This window comes from Carassius auratus, chromosome 28 (assembly GCF_003368295.1).
Source record: "Carassius auratus strain Wakin chromosome 28, ASM336829v1, whole genome shotgun sequence".
Classification (NCBI taxonomy): Eukaryota; Metazoa; Chordata; class Actinopteri; order Cypriniformes; family Cyprinidae; genus Carassius; species Carassius auratus.
In genome coordinates this window covers 5154221-5174360 of record NC_039270.1, presented here as the reverse complement: position 1 = coordinate 5174360, position 20140 = coordinate 5154221, and the positions used below count along the sequence as shown (strand labels likewise).

At 37.2% G+C, this 20140-nt stretch overlaps 1 protein-coding gene across 1 annotated transcript; it reads left to right on the top strand.

Moving 5' to 3' along the window:
- Positions 1-2318: 2318 nt before the first annotated feature.
- On the top strand, positions 2319-18787 carry LOC113047470 (gastrula zinc finger protein XlCGF8.2DB-like). Its single transcript, XM_026208856.1, has 3 exons — positions 2319-2371; positions 2905-3023; positions 17518-18787. Exons 2-3 carry the CDS (start codon positions 2939-2941, stop codon positions 18564-18566), a joined length of 1134 nt encoding a protein of 377 aa, XP_026064641.1. The 5' UTR covers positions 2319-2371; positions 2905-2938; the 3' UTR covers positions 18567-18787.
- The last annotated feature ends 1353 nt before the right edge of the window (positions 18788-20140 follow it).

The window sequence follows — 20140 nt, the reverse complement described above, 5'->3', positions numbered from 1 at the left end:
TCAAAAAAGTAATATATTACATATTACATATTACTCTCAAAAATAGTAATGCCTTACTTTACTTTATTACTCCCTGGAGAAAGTAACTAGTTATATTACTAGTTATATTACTAGTTACATCTTTTTTTCTTAATTACTCTATGATTGCCTGAGATGCATCAGATGGAGGGAGAACATACAAAGGAGGAGTGTTCTTTAGGGTCTTTATCAGTGGCGGCTCCTGCCAATTCTCTCGGGGGGGGGGGCAAATGTTTGCTCTATTAATGAGGATAGGTCACCCATTCAATTGATAAATTAACGGGTAGTTAAAGATGTAAAGGGAACCGAACTACTGTAGTATTAATTAAAAATAAACTGACATTAGGAATCAATCTCTTGCACTCCTTATTTTTCTATATCCGTGTTAACACTATTCAGCAGCATATGAAGACTAACACCAGGATGTGGTTTTTCCAAAAAATAGTTTTTACTTTTCGATTTCAGTTTAATAAGAAATAATTGAAGTCACATAAATCACTGTTACACAACTCACTTATATTACTGCTCGTCAGTACACCTGTTCTCTAATCAGCGGTTAATTCCATCAGGTGCGTGATTTCACATAGAGCAGCTGTTACTACACAGAGCCGTTATTAACTGAGAAGATGCGCAAATCCAGTTCATTTTCAGCGTTTATTGGCACGGTTGTATGAACATATGGTTCACGCACCTGATGGAATAAACCGCTTTAGAGAACCGGCTTTACTGAGATGCGCATTAACGAGCGGCCGATCGTGATCGGAGCACTCCTACAAAATAATTACTGAATCTCCACCCGTCGAAACTAGCTTTCTGTTGCTGGGAACCTTCCTCTGAAAAAGAGCTTGCCGTTGTTGACGCTTCCATTTTTCCCCATCTGTCTGAGCGTGCCGCTCTGCTGCCGGCTGTCGACCAATCAGTGATGGTAAATGATACCTCGTGCCAAACCCAGACCAATCACTGTTCCATTCACGCCCTCCTTCCCTTCCCTTCTGTTCTCTGTGTTGTGTGCCTTGTGTGTGATGAAGGTGCTACTGGCAAATGTAACGCAAGTAACTAGCTTGGGAAAACTGTAATAATATTACCATTTTCAGACGAGTAATGCCTTACACTACTAGTTACTGAAAAAAGTAATATTATTACAGTAACGCGTTACTTTGTAACGCGTTACACCCAACACTGTATATAAGTCACCTAGGACCGAAATATATTGCAGATATGTTCACTGAATATAAACCTAACAGAGCACTCAGACCACTAGGATCAAGTCAGTTAGAAATACCAAGGGTTCACACAAAACAAGGGAAGTCTGCCTTTAGTTACTATGCCGCCGCAGTTGGAATCAGCTTCCTGAAGAGATCAGATGTCCTGAAATATTAGTCACTTTTAAATCTAGACTCAAAACTCATCTGTTTAGTTGTGCATTTATTGAATGAGCACTGTGCGATGTCCGAACTGATTGCACTGTATTTAATGCAACCCAAAATGATTGCACTGTCTTAAATTTATTTTAAATATATATATATATATATATATATATATATATATATATATATATATATATATATATATATATATATATATATATATATATAATAATTATTATTATTTTTTTTTCCAACGTTTTTAAATAATTTAATTTTTTGTAAATTTTAATTTTTACTTTTTTTAAATGATTATTTTACTTTCTTTTATGTAAGACACTTTGAATTACCATTGTGTACGAAATGTGCTATATAAATAAACTTGCCTTGCCATAAACCAATTTTGCAGCAAAAAAGTCTTAAATTTATTATAATTTTCAAATTTGTTGATAAAAAGTATACAGTTTATATACTAGTACACGTAGTATACATATGTAGATATTTAATATTTAATGTTATATTAATAAAAATACTGTAATATTATTAAAAAGTTCAATATATTGTTAGAAACACTATAATATAAGAACTGCATTAATAACTGAAATTGAGTAATAAGTGGAAACAACAATCTGTGTCAGATTCACTTAAAAATTCACTTCTGATTTTGTATAACTAATAACTCATTACCTATTTATTGTTTAATTGGTAAAGCTGATATAGATTACTGTTTTTCCTTTTAGACAGAGTCATAAATTAAATACTAATAGATGTGCTGCACAATCTTTCTTTAGCAGTTATTTTCAGAGCACACATAGACAACGTGTTTTTAAACATATATTTAAAAAATAATAAAACTCTGAACATGAGTTTTATTGTTTGTCTGTTAATATTTCCAGCACTTGTCATTGGCGTTTGAACTTTTATTTTGGAGGGGTGCTGTGACGTCATAAGGCTGTGCTTCGCTCCTCCGTCTGTGATTCGGCTGAAAGGTTTGTTTTTCCCTTTCAGAGTTTTTAAGTCAACGATAACGATGTAAAAAGTCTTATTTATTGTTTAATGTGAGACTGAAGTGATTTATCTGACATTCGTTATTTGCTCGAGTTAAGCGCATCAGTAACTGAGTAAAAGAAAAGCTGCTTCTCATTTCTCTCTCGATATTGTGAATCATTTTTATAGAAAACACATGAATGAAAAAAGTGATGCAGAATCATCTGAAAGAAAGATTAGAGCGTTTTCATCTTAATATAGATTACAGTAGCTCTTTCTGTGAAATAATAATTATACAATTATATTTGTCTCTGTTCTTCTCTCTTCTGACATGAGATTGTTAACATTTCTGATCTTTAAAATTTAATTCAGAGCAGCCCTGAAGCAATTAATAGTCTTGCATCAAATAACCGCATGCTCACGACTAAACTGTGAATGCTACAAGAACTACAAACTATTTTTGCCAACCAAGTGCAAATAAAGTAATTGAAGTGTAATCTAACGACTGTAATCTACTGATCATTTATTTTACCAGGTGAAGAACCTGAGATCCATACACGATTATCAAGATGATGTTCATTAAAGAGGAAAGTGAAGACTTCAGGATAGAAGAAGTATTCAGTCTGAAACAAGAAGAGACTGGGGAACAAACAGGTTGGTTTTCATTCTCATTGAATGATTAAAATGTCAGTCTATATATTTAAAAAGTGTTTTGTGAGTGTCCAAATTTGAGTGGTTTCGTCTGAAATGGAGATTCATTTGTAAAACATGTTGAGATCACATGACCAGACAAATACGAATGCTGCCTTCAAGAGAAGCTGAGAAGATCCAACTTCCATTCGTACATGTCATGCATTAAATAAAACCAATTAAGAACATAAATATGAACTTTGTTGTTAACTTCCCAATATCAACTTCTGAACTGAAAACAATGAAAGTCATTCATGTTCATGATTTGTCGTCACAAAGTGATTTTTGTCTTTTCATCCTCCAAACCAGTGATTCTGTGGAAAGATATTTTGGATGTAGATGATTTTGCTCGGTTCGTTCAGGCCTGTCCCGTCACATTGGTGGAATGGAGAAATGCTAGGGAAGAATTTAAAGTCCAACCTTGTGGTTTGCTTTGAACCTTTTAGTGAATATTAAACCGTTCCCTCAAAAGCATTACAGCCCTGTCACATAAAAAAAAGAAATAGAATTAAAAAAAAATCTGAAATAGAATCAGTGAGTTACTGGAGTGAAGACTAAGCTGTGTTTTATTTTTCCTTTTTATTATTCATTCCTAAACTAGCGTTAAAATGTTCACACTAAAGTTAAAATTACATTTTTATGAAATGCTAGAGTAAAGCACTACGGTTCACTTTGAGAAGTTGTTGTAGGGGTGCTTTCTTCTCACAAAAAGTGAAACATGTATGCTAGTTAAATTAGAATCAGAATGAGCTTTATTCGCCAAGTGCAAACACAAGGAATTTGTTGTGGTTTTACAGGAGCTTTTGATACATACACAACTATATATATATATTAGGGCCGGGACTTTAAGGCGTTAATTGAGATTAATTAATTACACAAAAAATAACGCGTTAATTAAGATTAATTAATTACAACAACAAAAAATTCCCGCATTTTTAATAACTTATTTTTGCACCGCGGAACGTTTCTCACTGGTTGAGTTTCGGCGGACCGATTATACTGCAGCACCAACTAGCGTTCGCATATCATCGCAGCACATCGAACCTCAAGTATCACCTCGACGCAAAACATATAGCAGCTAGCGTGGACTTTACACTTTATGTTGAACTATTTATTATTTTGTTGGTGCAACTGGCAGTTTATGTTGAACTCTTTATTGTTTTGGCTAAGGTTATTGAGAGTTGGACTTAGTATGTTATGGCCTCTGAAGCAACAGAGAGATGTTTTCTAATAGTCAGTGTTTCCAATGTTCTGAATGTACTTGACAGTATTGTGTTTTACTTAAAAAACAGTTTACAAAAGGTTCCAGCACCTATAAGCTTCCTGAATTTCTGAAACATACTATTTCTAAATTGTTTCTAAATATGCTATTGCTACACTTCATGGCAAAAATTGCACTGGTCTGCTAGACTTGGTTTAACAAAAATAAACAATATTTTGTTGCTTAAGCTTATGTATTCAGTCATTATTCAATGGTATACTATAAATCCCTGTGGAAAAAAAAATTACTTCTCACTGTTCTCAGGTCAAATATTTATATGCGATTAAAATGCGATTAATTTCGATTAATTAATTACAAAGCCTCTAATTAATTAGATTAATTTTTTTAATCGAGTCCCGGCCCTAATATATATATATATATATATATATATATATATATATATATATATATATATATATATATATAAATATATATAATAGTTGTGTACACACACACAGAGTGGTGTGAAAAAAGTGTTGGCCCCCTTCCTGATTTCTTTTTTTTTTTTTGCATGTTTGTCTCACTTTAATGTTTCAGATCATCAAACAAATGTAAATATTAGTAAAAGGTAACACAAGTAAACACACCATGCAGTTTTTAAATGAAGGTTTTTATTATTATGGGAACTTGCAATGAGTCTGTTACAGCGCTAGGGCTGTTCAATTCCACAATTTTTGGAATCGATTCCAATTCCTGGTGATGGAATTGATGGGAATCGATTCCTCATTGTTGTTTTCGGTTCTTTTGATTTGACTAGGCCACCCCAAAGTCTTCATTTAGTTTTTCCACCATTCAGAGGTGGTCTTGCTGGTGTTTTGGATCAATGTCCTGCTGCAGAAACCAAGTTCACTTCAGCTTGAGGTCACAAACAGATGGCTGGACATTCTCCTTCAGGATTTTTTTGGTAAACAGCAGAATTCATGTTTCCATTTATCACAGCAAGTCTTCCAGGTCCTGAAGCAGCAAAACAGCCCCAGACCTTCACATTACCATCACCACCACCATATTTTACTGTTGGTATGATGTTCTTTTTCTGAAATGTGGTGTTACTTTTACACCAGACGTAATGGCACACACACCTTCCAAAAAGTTAAACTTTTGTCACGTCAGTCTACTGAGTGTTTTCCCAAAAGTCTTGGGGATCATCGAGATGTTTTCTGGCAAAACTGAGACAACCCTTTATGTTCATTTTGCTGAGCAGCGGTTTTTGTCTTGAATCCTGCCATGCAGACCATTTTTGCCCAGTCTTTTTCTTATGGTGGAGTCATGAACACTGACCTTAACTGAGATAAGTGAGGCCTGCCCTGCAGTTCTTTGGATGTTGTTGTGGGGTCTTTTGTCACCTCTTGGATGAGTGGTCGCTGTGCTCTTGGGGTAATTTTGGTTGGCCGGCAACTCCTGGGAAGGTTCTCCACTGTTCCATGTTTTTGCCATTTGTGAATAATAGCTATTACTGTGATTCGCTGGAGTCCAAAAACTGTGTGGCTTAATAACGTTTTCCTGACTGACAGATCTCAATTACCGTATTTTCCAGACTATAAGTCACACTTTTTTTCATAGTTTGGCTGGTCCTGCGACTTATAGTCAGGTGCAACTTATTTATCAAAATTAATTTGACATGAACCAAGAGAAATGAATCAAGAGAAAACATTACCGTCTACAGCCGCGAGATGCCGCTTTATGCTGCTCATTGCTCCTGTAGTCTACACTGAAGACATAGAGCGCCCTCTCGTGGCTGTAGATGATAATGTTTTCTCTTGGTTCTAAATAAATGCGACTTATAGTCCAGTGCGACTTATATATGTTTTTTTTCCTCATCATGACGTATTTTTGACAAAAAAAGTCCAAAAAATACGGTACTTTCTCATTTGTTTCTGAATCTCGGCATGATGTCTAGATCTTGGGGATCATTTGGTCTACTTTGTCGGGCAGGTCCTATTTAAGAATTTCTTGATTTTGAATGGGTGTGGCAGTAATACAATAAGGCTTGGGTGTGGCTAGAGAAATAGAACTCGGGTGTGATAAACCACAGTTTTAACAGGGGGGCAAACACTTCTTAATCCAGGGCCATGAAGTTTTGGATTTTGTTTTCCCTTAATAATAAAAAATATTTTAAAATCAGCATGTTATGTTTACTTATCTTTGACTAACATTTAAATTTGTTTGATCTGAAACAAAGTGTGACAAACATGCAAAAAAATTAGAAATCAGGAAGGGGTCCAACACTTTTTCACACCACTGTGTTATATATATATATATATGACACTACGTAGTTATGGTTCAGAGAATGGTTATGGTTAAGTTCAGAGAACTGACTCAGTAACAGTTGGGTTTCATATTAGCATGTGGAATTAAAGCATTATCATATCAGATATCGAATAGCATTCATTTTAAAAGTTATCACATTTTTCTTCAATATTGCACAGCCCTTTGTACTATAAGAGAAATTTTTAGTATATTAAAGGGTTAGTGCATGATAGCGCCCCCCTAGTGTATAATAGCGAGAACGCTGAAACCTGGAAAATCTTGTGTAGAAAGCGTAGTCTCATGTTAGGTTATTTCAAGTCTGAATTTGGACTTTTATTCAAACCTTTCTGATTGTCTTTTATAAAACAGGCTTCAGATGTACTGGATGCATCGAAAAGCTTTGCCGATCTGATTCCAGATATCACACCTACAGTGATGACTGGCACGGCTGTAGGTCCGATCTTCATGATCTTTGATTTTTCCAGGCTGATACATAGGCCGATCTTACTGGCTTCGTAGTTGATGTGAGATAAGACCATAGTTCATAGTTTTAGCTTAAACTGTAACGTGTGTTTGGCAAAACTTACTAAAATAAAATTATAGAGTAAATGTCCTTAGTCGTCTTTGTCAAGGTCTTTAATTTTTTTACGTTATTCGTTCTAACACGCAGTGTATTCATTCAGCTGCATTTCCTTTCCCTGCTCTCCCTCCGTCTTTCTGTCACTCATGCGTCTCTTACATATGTGCGCGCGTGCACACATACACACACAGACCCTCCCCTCCGAGGGGACGACTGAGAATGAAAAACCAAACAGAGTTTTGTATTGCTTTAAAGGCCGTGTTGCAGGGTTACATTTTCAATGAATTTGTGCAATTTGCTTGTTGGTAATAAACATTTAAACTGTTATCCATTGTATTTTATGTTGTTGGTTATCACAAAACGGAATTTAATACGAAAAAGTACGTACTATCTTACTACAGCGGTTTGCAACAATTCTCCTTTCCCCCACAATGCACTGCATTACGTCACGTTGGGGACAGAATTTACCAAAGCCCGCCTTGAGAGCATTGAGAGTGACTAGAGAGACGAGTATTAGACGAGAGTATTCAGATTATAGATAAATAGATAAATACAGAGAGATATATATATATATATATATATATAGCCGGACGGATAGATAGATAGATAGATATCGACCAAATCGCACTCACTTCTGTACAGCACAAGCTTTCCAATGCAGTTTCCATGGGACAGCACCCACACAAGCACATGCCAAACACAGTGACAGAGACGCGGCTATGTTTGCAACAACATTTTCACCGGAGGAAGAGATAAACGCTTAGAAACGCCCATGTAGCTAGCATGATGCCTTCTATTTCTAGATGACAAAGACAACGTTTACCAGTTCTACCGACACTATCCATTGACAGTAAAAAAAAACAAAAAGTAAATTAATAAATAAATTATATATATATATATATATATATATATATAATGTATATGTATGTGTGTGTCGTTATTGTGCACTGCTGCTCGTAGACTAGCTCCAGTGCTCATTGCTGCATTGTTAAATGATAGCAACTCACCAGAACACTTCACCAACTCTCCACTCATTCTCCTCGGACCATGCATTTAATTGGCTTTGATGGCCATCAGTTCTTGGCAATTCCTCATTTGCCTCTCTCACGTCTGGCAGGTTCTAAATTATGTGGCTGTGGGCCATCATACATGTTGGTTCTTGCCACCTATTCCTTATCCCAGTTTTTATCGCAACCTTACATTGTCCTAAAACAGTTTTTTCAATGTGTACCACTTGCATAAACACTGCATCTGTAGGCAGTATTGTACATCTCATGCACCTCTCCCTGGTACGGACTGTCTCAGAACAAATTTTTCCTGGTACATGATTCCTCTTTAGAAGTAGTTTTTCAGCCTAAAGCAGTTATGTGCACAGGTTACACAAAGAACTCAGTGTCCCTATGGACTATATATGCTACCTTGATCATTGTACTATAAAAGGATACCTAAATAAGATTAATGCTATCAATGCCAAATTAACAAAACAAAACATTTCCAGAACACACATTTAATGTTTGTCATTTGTTAAAGGTAAAAACCAAGCACGTGCATCACTTCCAGGCACAATCCTGTGAAACTTTTATTAACAAATTATTATTAACAAGTTTTACTATCGAAATAGTTTCACCACCACCAATGCATCTAATATTCCCTCTGACTTTCCAGGTTCCCTTAACAATCAACCATGGTTTTAACAAGAATAACACCAAAAATCCTCATTCTTGTAGCCTTGGTAACTGGAAATTAACCATGTTTTGTTTCTTCAGTTAAAAATTTACACAAGTATTAAGATCTTTTTTTGGGGGGTGGGGGGGTGGGGGGTTATAAAAATAGACCTACACCATCAATGGCCTTTAAAATGACTTAAAATGCATTATACAAAAAACAATGAGGCGATAATGATTGGTTAACCCCTTAACTGTCACTCACATTTTTGAACATTGACTTTATAGTTCACGATCCAAACTTACATTTTTATAATTCATGAATGAAAATATTTTGTAACATGATGATGTACCATTTACATGGAAATGCAATGTCTGACTTTAAAGGATGAATTTTGAGATTTTACGTTTTCAGTCGATATATAACTTCTGATGATTTCTAAAATGTGATAGAGAACGAGGCAACAAAGAAGTCTTCTTTTTTAAACAAAGGTCAAAGGTCAAAAGTTATAAAGTAGGGTGCACTCTTGTCATAAATTAATCTATTACTTTTCCTACATAATGTTTTGCAAAAAAAATTGGTAAAATATATATTTGGGAGTCTTAGACCTTTCCAACGATATATAGTTTGTCAAAATTAGATTAGATTTAATATTAATATAGTGAAGTAAATGTAGGCGTCCCACAGAGTGGACGGGTGACAGTTAACAGGTTAATAACACTGTTAAAATACATAATGTAGGCTAATACAAAATAAACAATTCATGTACACATTATTACAAATGCCTGCAAAGGGAGCCAAAGGCCAAGTAACTGCTGCTGCTACACGTACAGGACAATCAAATCCTTGTTTAGGCTACTGACATTTAATTCAAATATTCACTTAATCTTTCATTTTTGGCCACCTTTTTGCTATAGATGACACAGCCTCTATAATTTTCTTCGACAAAAAACACGTGGACACCACAACCCTTACAAAAATAAACCATGCTTGAGATTATAAAAACAATTATTAGACACCTGTATAAGCACAAATGCTATTTTGGGGATTTCCGCCTGGATTTTTCCTACCCAAATTCAAAAGCTTCCCATTCCTACATGCAGAGGTGTAAATGCAGAAGTTTGGTATCATTTTAAAGGAAACCCTTTGAAATTACATAAAACACTGTTGAAATGGATAAAAATGATTTTATATGTTGTCTGTGTTATAATAAATAGGGGGAAAAAAGGTGCTTTTTGATTTTTTTTTATTATAAGCTGAAGTTTGAAATTGCATAGCTCAGGAAATGAAGGGCCTAGCAGCTTCAGACCTATTTCTTGTGTTTCCAGCACATGTCAGCTAATAGAGGAAAAAAGAAATTTGTTTCTATCATAATCTATGCAAAAGTTATTCTATTCCAACTGAAGGAAGGAATAATACCCTTTTTGTATACAATTTCTGCCTGCCCAAATTTGAAGTATCCCCATAACTACATATAGTGGAATAAATGGAATATCTCTATATTATTTTAAAGAAAACCCTTTGAAATTACATAAAAAGCTGCTGTTTGTGACAAATATTATTCATGTTGTTTTTCATATGATGAACCACCTCAATACAAGGAGATATTATTATTTTTTTTTCTAAACACTGTCTTTGAACGCGGATAACTCAGGCCCTTGTGTGCTCTATCAAACTGCAGGTAGTTCTGGTTGTTACCAGCAGATGGCAGTAGACGCTAGAAAAAAGATGTTTGTCTTTATCATGTTTTATGCAATAATTAATCTTATTCAACTGAAGGGTGGTAAAATACACTTTTTTTCTAATTCAAGACACCTAGTCCCCACCTGTCAAAAGTGCAATAACAATGTATTACAAAGCCTCTTACCACAGAAATCATACTTTTACTTGTTGATAACAATAGCAACATGACTTTCCAGGGCTTTTATTCATATATTCAAGTTTTCTTCTCAGAAGGAATCATAATCGGTATATAAAAAAGAGCAATGACACACAGTGGTACTTTTTGACTTTTATTTTTCAATAATCAAACATTTTTCAAACAAATATATAAAGAATTAGTAAAAAAAAAAGCAATATTCAACAGCAAAAGAGCAATTTTCAAATATAAATATTGTATAAAAAGTGTTTTAGAAAATAAGTAAAAAACCGTGGAAACATTTACCTAATTATAAAAACAAAACCTGACCTTGACAAATAAATTGTGCAAATTTGTAATAAAATAAATAATACTAATAATACTACTAAAAAAGTGCAAACATTTACCAAAAATTGTAAAAAAAAAAACAAATACTGACCTTACTGTCAAATAAATTGTTCAAATTTGTAAAAAATGAATACTAATAATACTACTAATAAAAAATGTGCAAACATTTGCCTCAAATTCTGAAAACAAAACAAGTCTAATAAAATGTGCAAAATTATAAAATAAAACTAATACTACAAAAAATAAAACTGTGCAAACATATTTGTTCAAACGTAAAAAGAAAAAAAAAGTTCTCTTGAAGAACTTTTTGGTTTATATAAAAAAAAAACTAGTCTGAGTGTCCCTCGGTGTGCCAGCGTTTGAAGCAGTTGCGTGAAGATACCAAGCAGAGTGCAACGTTGCATTTAGCACAGTATACGGGAGTCTTTACTTTCTTTTCCTCCTTTTTGCATAATGCACAGACTCTCCGGGCAGCTGTGGCATCACTGCCAAAATACTCCGGCAGGCACTTTTGGGCTGGTGCATGTGATGTGGATGCAGCTGCATGTGATGAGGTCGTTTGTGCTGTGGTTCCACTGATTAGTTCTGAAATAAGCTGCTCTCTGAATACTTTTTGGGTCAGAGGGGTCTTATTTTGATGCTTTGACAGCTCGCTGTGTAGAATATAGCTGTTCACAACAGCAATGTCAATAAAATGAAAAAAGAAAGTTTTGTACCACTTTCTTGTTTTATGTAGTACATTGTAGTAACCAATGATAGCGTCGGAGAGGTCAACACCGCCCATGTACCTGTTGTACTCCAAAACGGCTACCGGAACAGGAACCTGGTCCCTTCTCCAACCACCCTCTGCAGTCCTTATCCGACGATTTACAGTGTCACCATTGAAGGATTTGTGAATTGTGGAGCACATGGTGACCTCCCTGGTGTCCATCCATTTCACAAAAAGGAGCTTCCCATTTCGAATCCACCGGATTTCCCCTCTTTTGGCCTTTTTGCTGAGGTCATTTTCCTTGGTTCTAGGGAAGCCCTGTCTGTTTGGACATATGGTGCCGCATGCCTGTGTGTTTTTCATCAGCAAATCAGAAAAAAGGGTTGGGTTTGTATAAAAATTGTCCATGAAAATGTGATAGCCTTGACCAAGAGTGTTGAAATCCAGAAGCTGCATCACAGAATCATAACTCAAGCCTTTCCCACTTTCTGATGAGGATTTTCCTTCATAAACAAAGAAGTTCCAAGTGTATGCACAGTTGGAGTCTGCAAGGACAAACAATTTGTAGCCCCATTTGGTGGGCTTGTGCTTCATGTATTGCTTCAGGCCAATCCTTGCTTTCGAAGAAACCATGCGCTCGTCCACTGATAGCTGCTTATTGGGGTGAAAATATGCCTTACAAGCAGAAACAATCTCTGTGTAGAGGGGTTTTACAGTATTGTTCAAAATAATAGCAGTACAATGTGACTAACCAGAATAATCAAGGTTTTTCGTATATTTTTTTATTGCTACGTGGCAAACAAGTTACCAGTAGGTTCAGTAGATTCTCAGAAAACAAACAAGACCCAGCATTCATGATATGCACGCTCTTAAGGCTGTGCAATTGGACAATTAGTTGAATTAGTTGAAAGGGGTGTGTTCAAAAAAATAGCAGTGTGGCATTCAATCACTGAGGTCATCAATTTTGTGAAGAAACAGGTGTGAATCAGGTGGCCCCTATTTAAGGATGAAGCCAACACTTGTTGAACATGCATTTGAAAGCTGAGGAAAATGGGTCGTTCAAGACATTGTTCAGAAGAACAGCGTACTTTGATTAAAAAGTTGATTAGAGAGGGGAAAACCTATAAAGAGGTGCAAAAAATGATAGGCTGTTCAGCTAAAATGATCTCCAATGCCTTAAAATGGAGAGCAAAACCAGAGAGACGTGGAAGAAAACGGAAGACAACCATCAAAATGGATAGAAGAATAACCAGAATGGCAAAGGCTCAGCCAATGATCACCTCCAGGATGATCAAAGACAGTCTGGAGTTACCTGTAAGTACTGTGACAGTTAGAAGACGTCTGTGTGAAGCTAATCTATTTTCAAGAATCCCCCGCAAAGTCCCTCTGTTAAAAAAAAGGCATGTGCAGAAGAGGTTACAATTTGCCAAAGAACACATCAACTGGCCTAAAGAGAAATGGAGGAACATTTTGTGGACTGATGAGAGTAAAATTGTTCTTTTTGGGTCCAAGGGCCACAGGCAGTTTGTGAGACGACCCCCAAACTCTGAATTCAAGCCACAGTACACAGTGAAGACAGTGAAGCATGGAGGTGCAAGCATCATGATATGGGCATGTTTCTCCTACTATGGTGTTGGGCCTATTTATCGCATACCAGGGATCATGGATCAGTTTGCATATGTTAAAATACTTGAAGAGGTCATGTTGCCCTATGCTGAAGAGGACATGCCCTTGAAATGGTTGTTTCAACAAGACAATGACCCAAAACACACTAGTAAACGGGCAAAGTCTTGGTTCCAAACCAACAAAATTAATGTTACGGAGTGGCCAGCCCAATCTCCAGACCTTAATCCAATTGAGAACTTGTGGGGTGATATCAAAAATGCTGTTTCTGAAGCAAAACCAAGAAATGTGAATGAATTGTGGAATGTTGTTAAAGAATCATGGAGTGGAATAACAGCTGAGAGGTGCCACAAGTTGGTTGACTCCATGCCACACAGACGTCAAGCAGTTTTAAAAAACTGTGGTCATACAACTAAATATTAGTTTAGTGATTCACAGGATTGCTAAATCCCAGAAAAAAAAAAATGTTTGTACAGTCAAAGGTAGACACTGCTATTTTTTTGAACACACCCCTTTCAACTAATTGCCCAATTGCACAGCCTTAAGAGCGTGCATTATCATGAATGCTGGGTCTTGTTTGTTTTCTGACAATCTACTGAACCTACTGGTAACTTGTTTGCCACGTAGCAATAAAAAATATACTAAAAACCTTGATTATACTGGTTAGTCACATTGTACTGCTATTATTTTGAACAATACTGTATTTTATATAATCTGTCATAGTCCGGGGTTCCCTTCTTTTGTGCATTTTCTTCATCATCTTTTATGTTGGAAAGATGAAGATTGCAAGAAATCACCTGGAACTGCGACCTTGACATTGCAAACTGTGGGAATGGAAAACTATAAATGTCCTTCTTTGCCCAATAGTCAGCAATGTTCTTAGCGTTCACCAATCCCATATAGATTACAATGCCAAGGTAGGTAAAAAAGTCTTTCACAGTAAGGACTTTCCAAAGGAATTTCTTTCCAGCCTCTGCCCTCTTTGCAGCAAACTCATTTGTATTGTTTATGATTGTCGCCACAACAGAGGAAGTGAAAAACAGCTGAAAAAGGTCAAGTGGGGAGTATGTTGCCGTTGTGATCAGCTGAGGGCCTGGAGTATGCTTAGGCATAAAGTTTATTACAGCTGGGTCCTCGTCTGCCTGTTACATCATGCCACCTTTCATCAGAAACAGCAGCTGGCTGAGCACTTCTCCCCTGTGCTGAAGATCCAGCTCTAGCTCTACCTCTACCTCTGCCTCTGCGCAGCCCAGAAGAAGTGGGGGTTGTGGTTGGAGTGGTGGTTGGAGTTGTGGTGGGGGAGGTGCTGGGCCCAGGTGTGCTTGGGGCAGCTGAATGGGTTGTGTGTCTTGGCCTTTTTGAAGGTACCCACTCCTCATCCGATGAACTCTGTCTGTAATACCAAATAAACAGAGTTTATGCGAATGTTTTCATTTGCAAATGCTAAACTAGTAGACACCTGAACCGTTGTTTCGTATTGTTTTCCAGCTGTGGCAAATACAAACAACTATAATAGCCAGCGGGCAACGCGCAATGAAGAACAAAGAGCAATCGACTAGCACGCGCGGTCATGCTAACAAATTACATTACAGATCATGGTAATAAATTACAATAGAAATGCTAAACTCATAGAACAGCAGTTTCCCATTGTTTTCCAGTTGCGGTGAACACAAACAACCAAGTTATAATAGCCACTGGGAAACGCGCAATGGAGAACAAAGCGCATTCGACTAGCACGCGCGGTCATGATAATAAATTACATTACAGATCATGGTAATAAATTACGATACAAATGCTAAACTCATAGACAACTGAACAGCAGTTTCCAATTGTTTTCCAGTTGCGGAGAACACAAACAACCAAGTTATAATAGCCACTGGGAAACGCGCAATGGAGAACAAAGCGAATAGCACGCGCGGTCGTGATAATAAATTACATTGCAGATCATGGTAATTACGATACAAATGCTAAACTCATAGACAACTGAACAGCAGTTTCCAATTGTTTTCCAGTTGCGGAGAACACAAACAACCAAGTTATAATAGCCACTGGGTAACGCGCAATGGAGAACAAAGCGCATTCGACTAGCACGCGCGGTCATGATAATAAATTACATTACAGATCATGCTAACAAATCATGATACATCTCAAAAACATTTGTATGGAGTATAAACATTTACTTACATATCTAGTTCAGGATCCTCTCCATCAATGAAGGCTGCTTCGCGCACCGAGTCGAAGCTCGCGTCGCTCTCCGAATCGGTGTCAGTGAGGCGATCTAACTCCTCCAAAACTGCTTCTGGTCCGACAAAAACCTTCTTTTGGGGCTCTTTTCCCTTTTTTGAAGCCATATTCTGAGTTACAAACAAGTCCGTACGCGCTGCTGTGTGGTGCGTCTCTGCTGTGATTTGTCCTTGCTGTACTGTCTTTGTTTTGCACACGTCACTAATCGTTCACACTGTAATATCTCAGCCGCTGATTGGCCAATCTCAGCTCGCGACATATAAGCGGAAAGCTGAGTGTCCTCTTTCCGCTGATATGCATGTCATCTGCATCAACAAATGTTTTACTATTTTCCTGAATTTTTGAATATCATAACTGTACTTTGTTGTGTTTTGCACATACAAGAAATAGAAAGGGATTATTCAGGCACACAACCAAAGAAAACGTTGTAAATGGGCTCATTTTGTAGAGGAGAACCTAAGGTAAAAGATGATATAGCGTTTGTGGCTATCTACGCTATCTGCTGCAACTCACGCAGAAAATATTCTGATGTTTCACTTGTTGTTTACAAAAGACCATTCCATAACTCGTTATTCATTCGACGATTGTTGAATATTTGACGAAAATAGAATAAAAATAACGATGGAACCTTATTCCTGGGAATGAGAGCTTTCATTTGATATATGACTTGCACAAGTGTGTCATATTTCAGCGATATGAAAAATATGAATATTCAATAATATACAAATCCGAAGGGGGGTTGTAGTCTAAATGAAGTGTTAATAACTTTCTTATAATAAGATATATGTCAAAGTGATGCATATCTGCAGAAAATAGACATTATAAGCTTTCAAACAGTGCCACATATGGGGCTCTGGGTACAGTGCATCCCTTTAAAAATTAAAGGGATTTTCCATGACGTCACATCTCGACCCGGTACCGGGTCTGCAGAGTTTAAGAGGTGTATTAATAAAGTTATATCCATAGGTAACTGTTTTTTATTTAATTACATTTCTGTTTTTACCCATATAGTAGCTTTTTTTCCATAATATTTGAGGGAGGGTGGGCACAACAATACAGTCCTGCTTAGGGAACCCATTTGACCAGCATCGGCCCTTATCACAAATTAAAAAGTGGTATAAAAATATTTTAAATTCTGAATATAATTTTGTCAGTGTGTTAATGTCGACCTGAGAAGCGATTGAGCCTTTTTTAGAAAGTTAGCTAGTCGCAAGTTTGAAGTAAAATGCACTTATTGGTTGTGGTTGTCGGTGTCAAAACACTACATTAGGTATGATTCAAAAATTAAATAATGTTGTTTTTAATAATGTTGTCATTTTTTTTTCCTTTTACACTGAATCTTTGCTGCTTCAAACCAGATCGAGTAGGCTATTAACTGTATAGGGTAAATTTAGGATAGTGTGTGAAAAATACAGCTGTGGTATTTGTATAGGGTGTGAATTCTGTATAGAAGATGACAAAAACTAACACAAAAACTAAACTAAAACTAAGCATTTAAAAAAACACTTTAAAAACTAATTAAAACTAAACTGAATTTGAAAACAAACATAACATCAGTGAAACCTGTGGTCAACACGTTGCACTTGGCGATCACGGTGGGGATTGATATGGTAGTGGACCATGATGGTCATAGAAGAAGTGACAGAGCAATACCCCAATAATGGTAGGTTAATTCGCACTCTGGATGAGACTTAAACTGTGCTAATGTTTGTTCACAAATGGCAATATAATTCTCATGCTGTCCAAATGAATGTGCTGAAAAATAAAACTTTTGTCATGTTGTTTCGCAAGGAGTTTGATAACTGTCAGATTGAATGTTAAAAAGCAAAGTTACTGAGATTACAAGTAACAATTTTTTCATTAGTCTTTTTTTTCCAGTAGACTTTGATGCTTTAATCTGTTTTTGTATTTTTTTTCTCCTAGACCTGATTGAGGAGAGTCAAGAGCTGAATGATTTGGAAAAGAAAAAGCAGAATGAGAAAGATCATGATTTAAAAATTGGAAAAAAGATGGAATCTAACAGTTTTTTAATCTGCCGTCTTTGTGGAAAGAGTTTCAATCGAAAACAGAACCTTGCGCTCCACATGAGAGTTCACACTGGAGAGAGACATTTTATCTGTAAACAGTGTGGAAAGAGTTTCACTCAAAGTGGAAACCTTAAAATTCACATGAGAATTCACACCGGAGAAAAGCCTTATAATTGCTCTCAGTGTGGACAGAGATTTACAAATAAAGGCAACTTAATTTACCACATGAGAACTCACAGTGAAGAGAGCTTGTTCATCTGCCCACAGTGTGGGAAGAATTTCCCTCAAAAACAAAACCTGAAAGTCCACATGAGGATTCACACTGGAGAGAAGCCTTACATTTGCACTCAGTGTGGAAAGGGTTTTACTCATAAAGGCAACCTTAGTTCCCACATGAGTACTCACACTGGAGAGAAGCCTTATACTTGCTCTCAGTGTGGACAGAAATTTTCACATAAATGCAACCTTAATTCCCACATGAGCACTCACACTGGAGAGAAGCCTTACACTTGCATTCAGTGTGGAAAGAGTTTTGCTCATAAACCCAGTCTTAATAAACACATGCTAAGTCACACAGGAGAGAAGCGGTTTGCATGTGCTCAATGTGGAAAGAGTTTTGCTCATAAACACACTCATAATAACCACGTGAGAAGTCACACAGGAGAGAAGCGGTTTGCATGTGATCAATGTGGAAAGCGCTTCACAACAGAACTAAGCCGTAGATACCACATGACCATTCACACCGGAGAGAAACGGATCTTATGTGGTCAATGTGGAAGGAGTTTCACGCATAAAGTAAGCCTGAAATACCACACAAGGACTCACTCAGGAGAAAAATGTTTTATATGTCATCTGTGTGGAAAGAGTTTTAGTCTTGAATGTGGTCTGAAAAACCATATGAGAGATCACGCTGAAGAGAATTCCTTCACCTGCAAACCTGACTGAACGTTCATTGCTGCTGAGTGTGAACCAAATCTGATTGTACACCTTTTATTTTCAACATTCACCTCTATCTACATTATCCACCTATGTTATCTTGAGGCTACATCTGACCATCTCCTTTGCTGTAGTTTCAAGTAATAAGCATTTATATTTACATTAAGTCCAAATGAACTTAGAAATTGTAAGCAACATTTATTTAAATAAAATATTCAATAGAAAAGGAATATTGAACAAGTGTGTGTGTGTGTGTGTGTGTGTGTATACAGTGGGGCTTGAAAGTTTGGGCACCCTTTGCAGAATCTGTGAAAATGAGTAATTTTCAAAAAATAAGAGAGATCATACTAAATGCATGTCATTTTTTTATTTACTACTGTCCTAAGTAAGATATTGTACATGAAAGATATTAACATTTAGTCCACATAACCCCACTCAAAAGTTTGGGAACCCTTGGTTCTTAATACTCTATGTGGTTACCTGATGATCCTCGACTGTCTTTCCGTTTTGTGATGGTTGTGCATGAGTCCCTTGTTTGTTCTGAACAGTTAAACTGAGCAGCGTTCTTCAGAAAAATCCTGAAGGTCCTGCAGATTCTTCAGTTCCCTGTCAAGGGAACTTCGAACTGCGTCCTCTGAAGGGACACTATGGGGAACACCTCGTTGTGACCCGTGTCTGAAGCATACTTTTGAAAAACGCCAATGTGTTGGCTGGCGACAGCCTCTGACGTCGCTACCGGCGCGACTATAAATACGCGCCCGTAGGACCCGTCACTTATCTTCTTCGTCTTCATTGACTGTTTTGTTTGAAGCGTGCATCTGAGAAACGACCAGAATGGTAAGAGCGATCTATTATAGTTATCATGGCATCCACTAGCAAGGCGTTTAAACAGTGTGTGCATCCATGTCAGCGTTATTTGACACCTGATGAAACACACAGTCTTTGCGTCTCTTGTTTGAGCGAAGAGCACGCGCGCGATGTCCTTGAGGGGGCAATCTGCGCGCACTGCGAGCGTTTTTCTGTGGAAAAGCTCCGCTCTCGTTTGTCATCTGGATCTCGCGGCTCAGGACCCGCCGTTGCCGAGGCACGGAGGAGAATGAGCTCATGGGGATCGCAGGTGGATCTCGCTGAGGAGTTTAGAGAGGGACTTTCCTCTCACACTCTCCGGCGGCAAACAAGAGCGAACTTCGAGAGGAAGATGCGTTGTCATTAACCCTTTCTGACACTGAAGTTAGTGCTCTGCTGGGTTCTACCCAGAAAGAGCAGGAGATATTTGAGAGTGGTGAAGAAGCTGAGGCTGAGCCGCTCATTTCTCCTGCTCTGCGTATGGGGAGCTGTTAGAGGTTATGGATCGCGCCACGGCAAAAAAAAAAAAAAAAAATTAAAATAAAAATAAATAAACTTGCCATGGAAGTGTGCCAGAAAGGTAACGTCGCGAGGTAGACTCGATGAGTGTTATTTTTCTGACCATAGCCTGCAGCCCAGGTGAGCCTCCCATTCTTGCCTGACTTACATGCAGAAGTTGAAAAGGAATGGAAGAGGCCGTTTTTCTCTCGCATCCATCGGTTTCAGCATACGAGTTA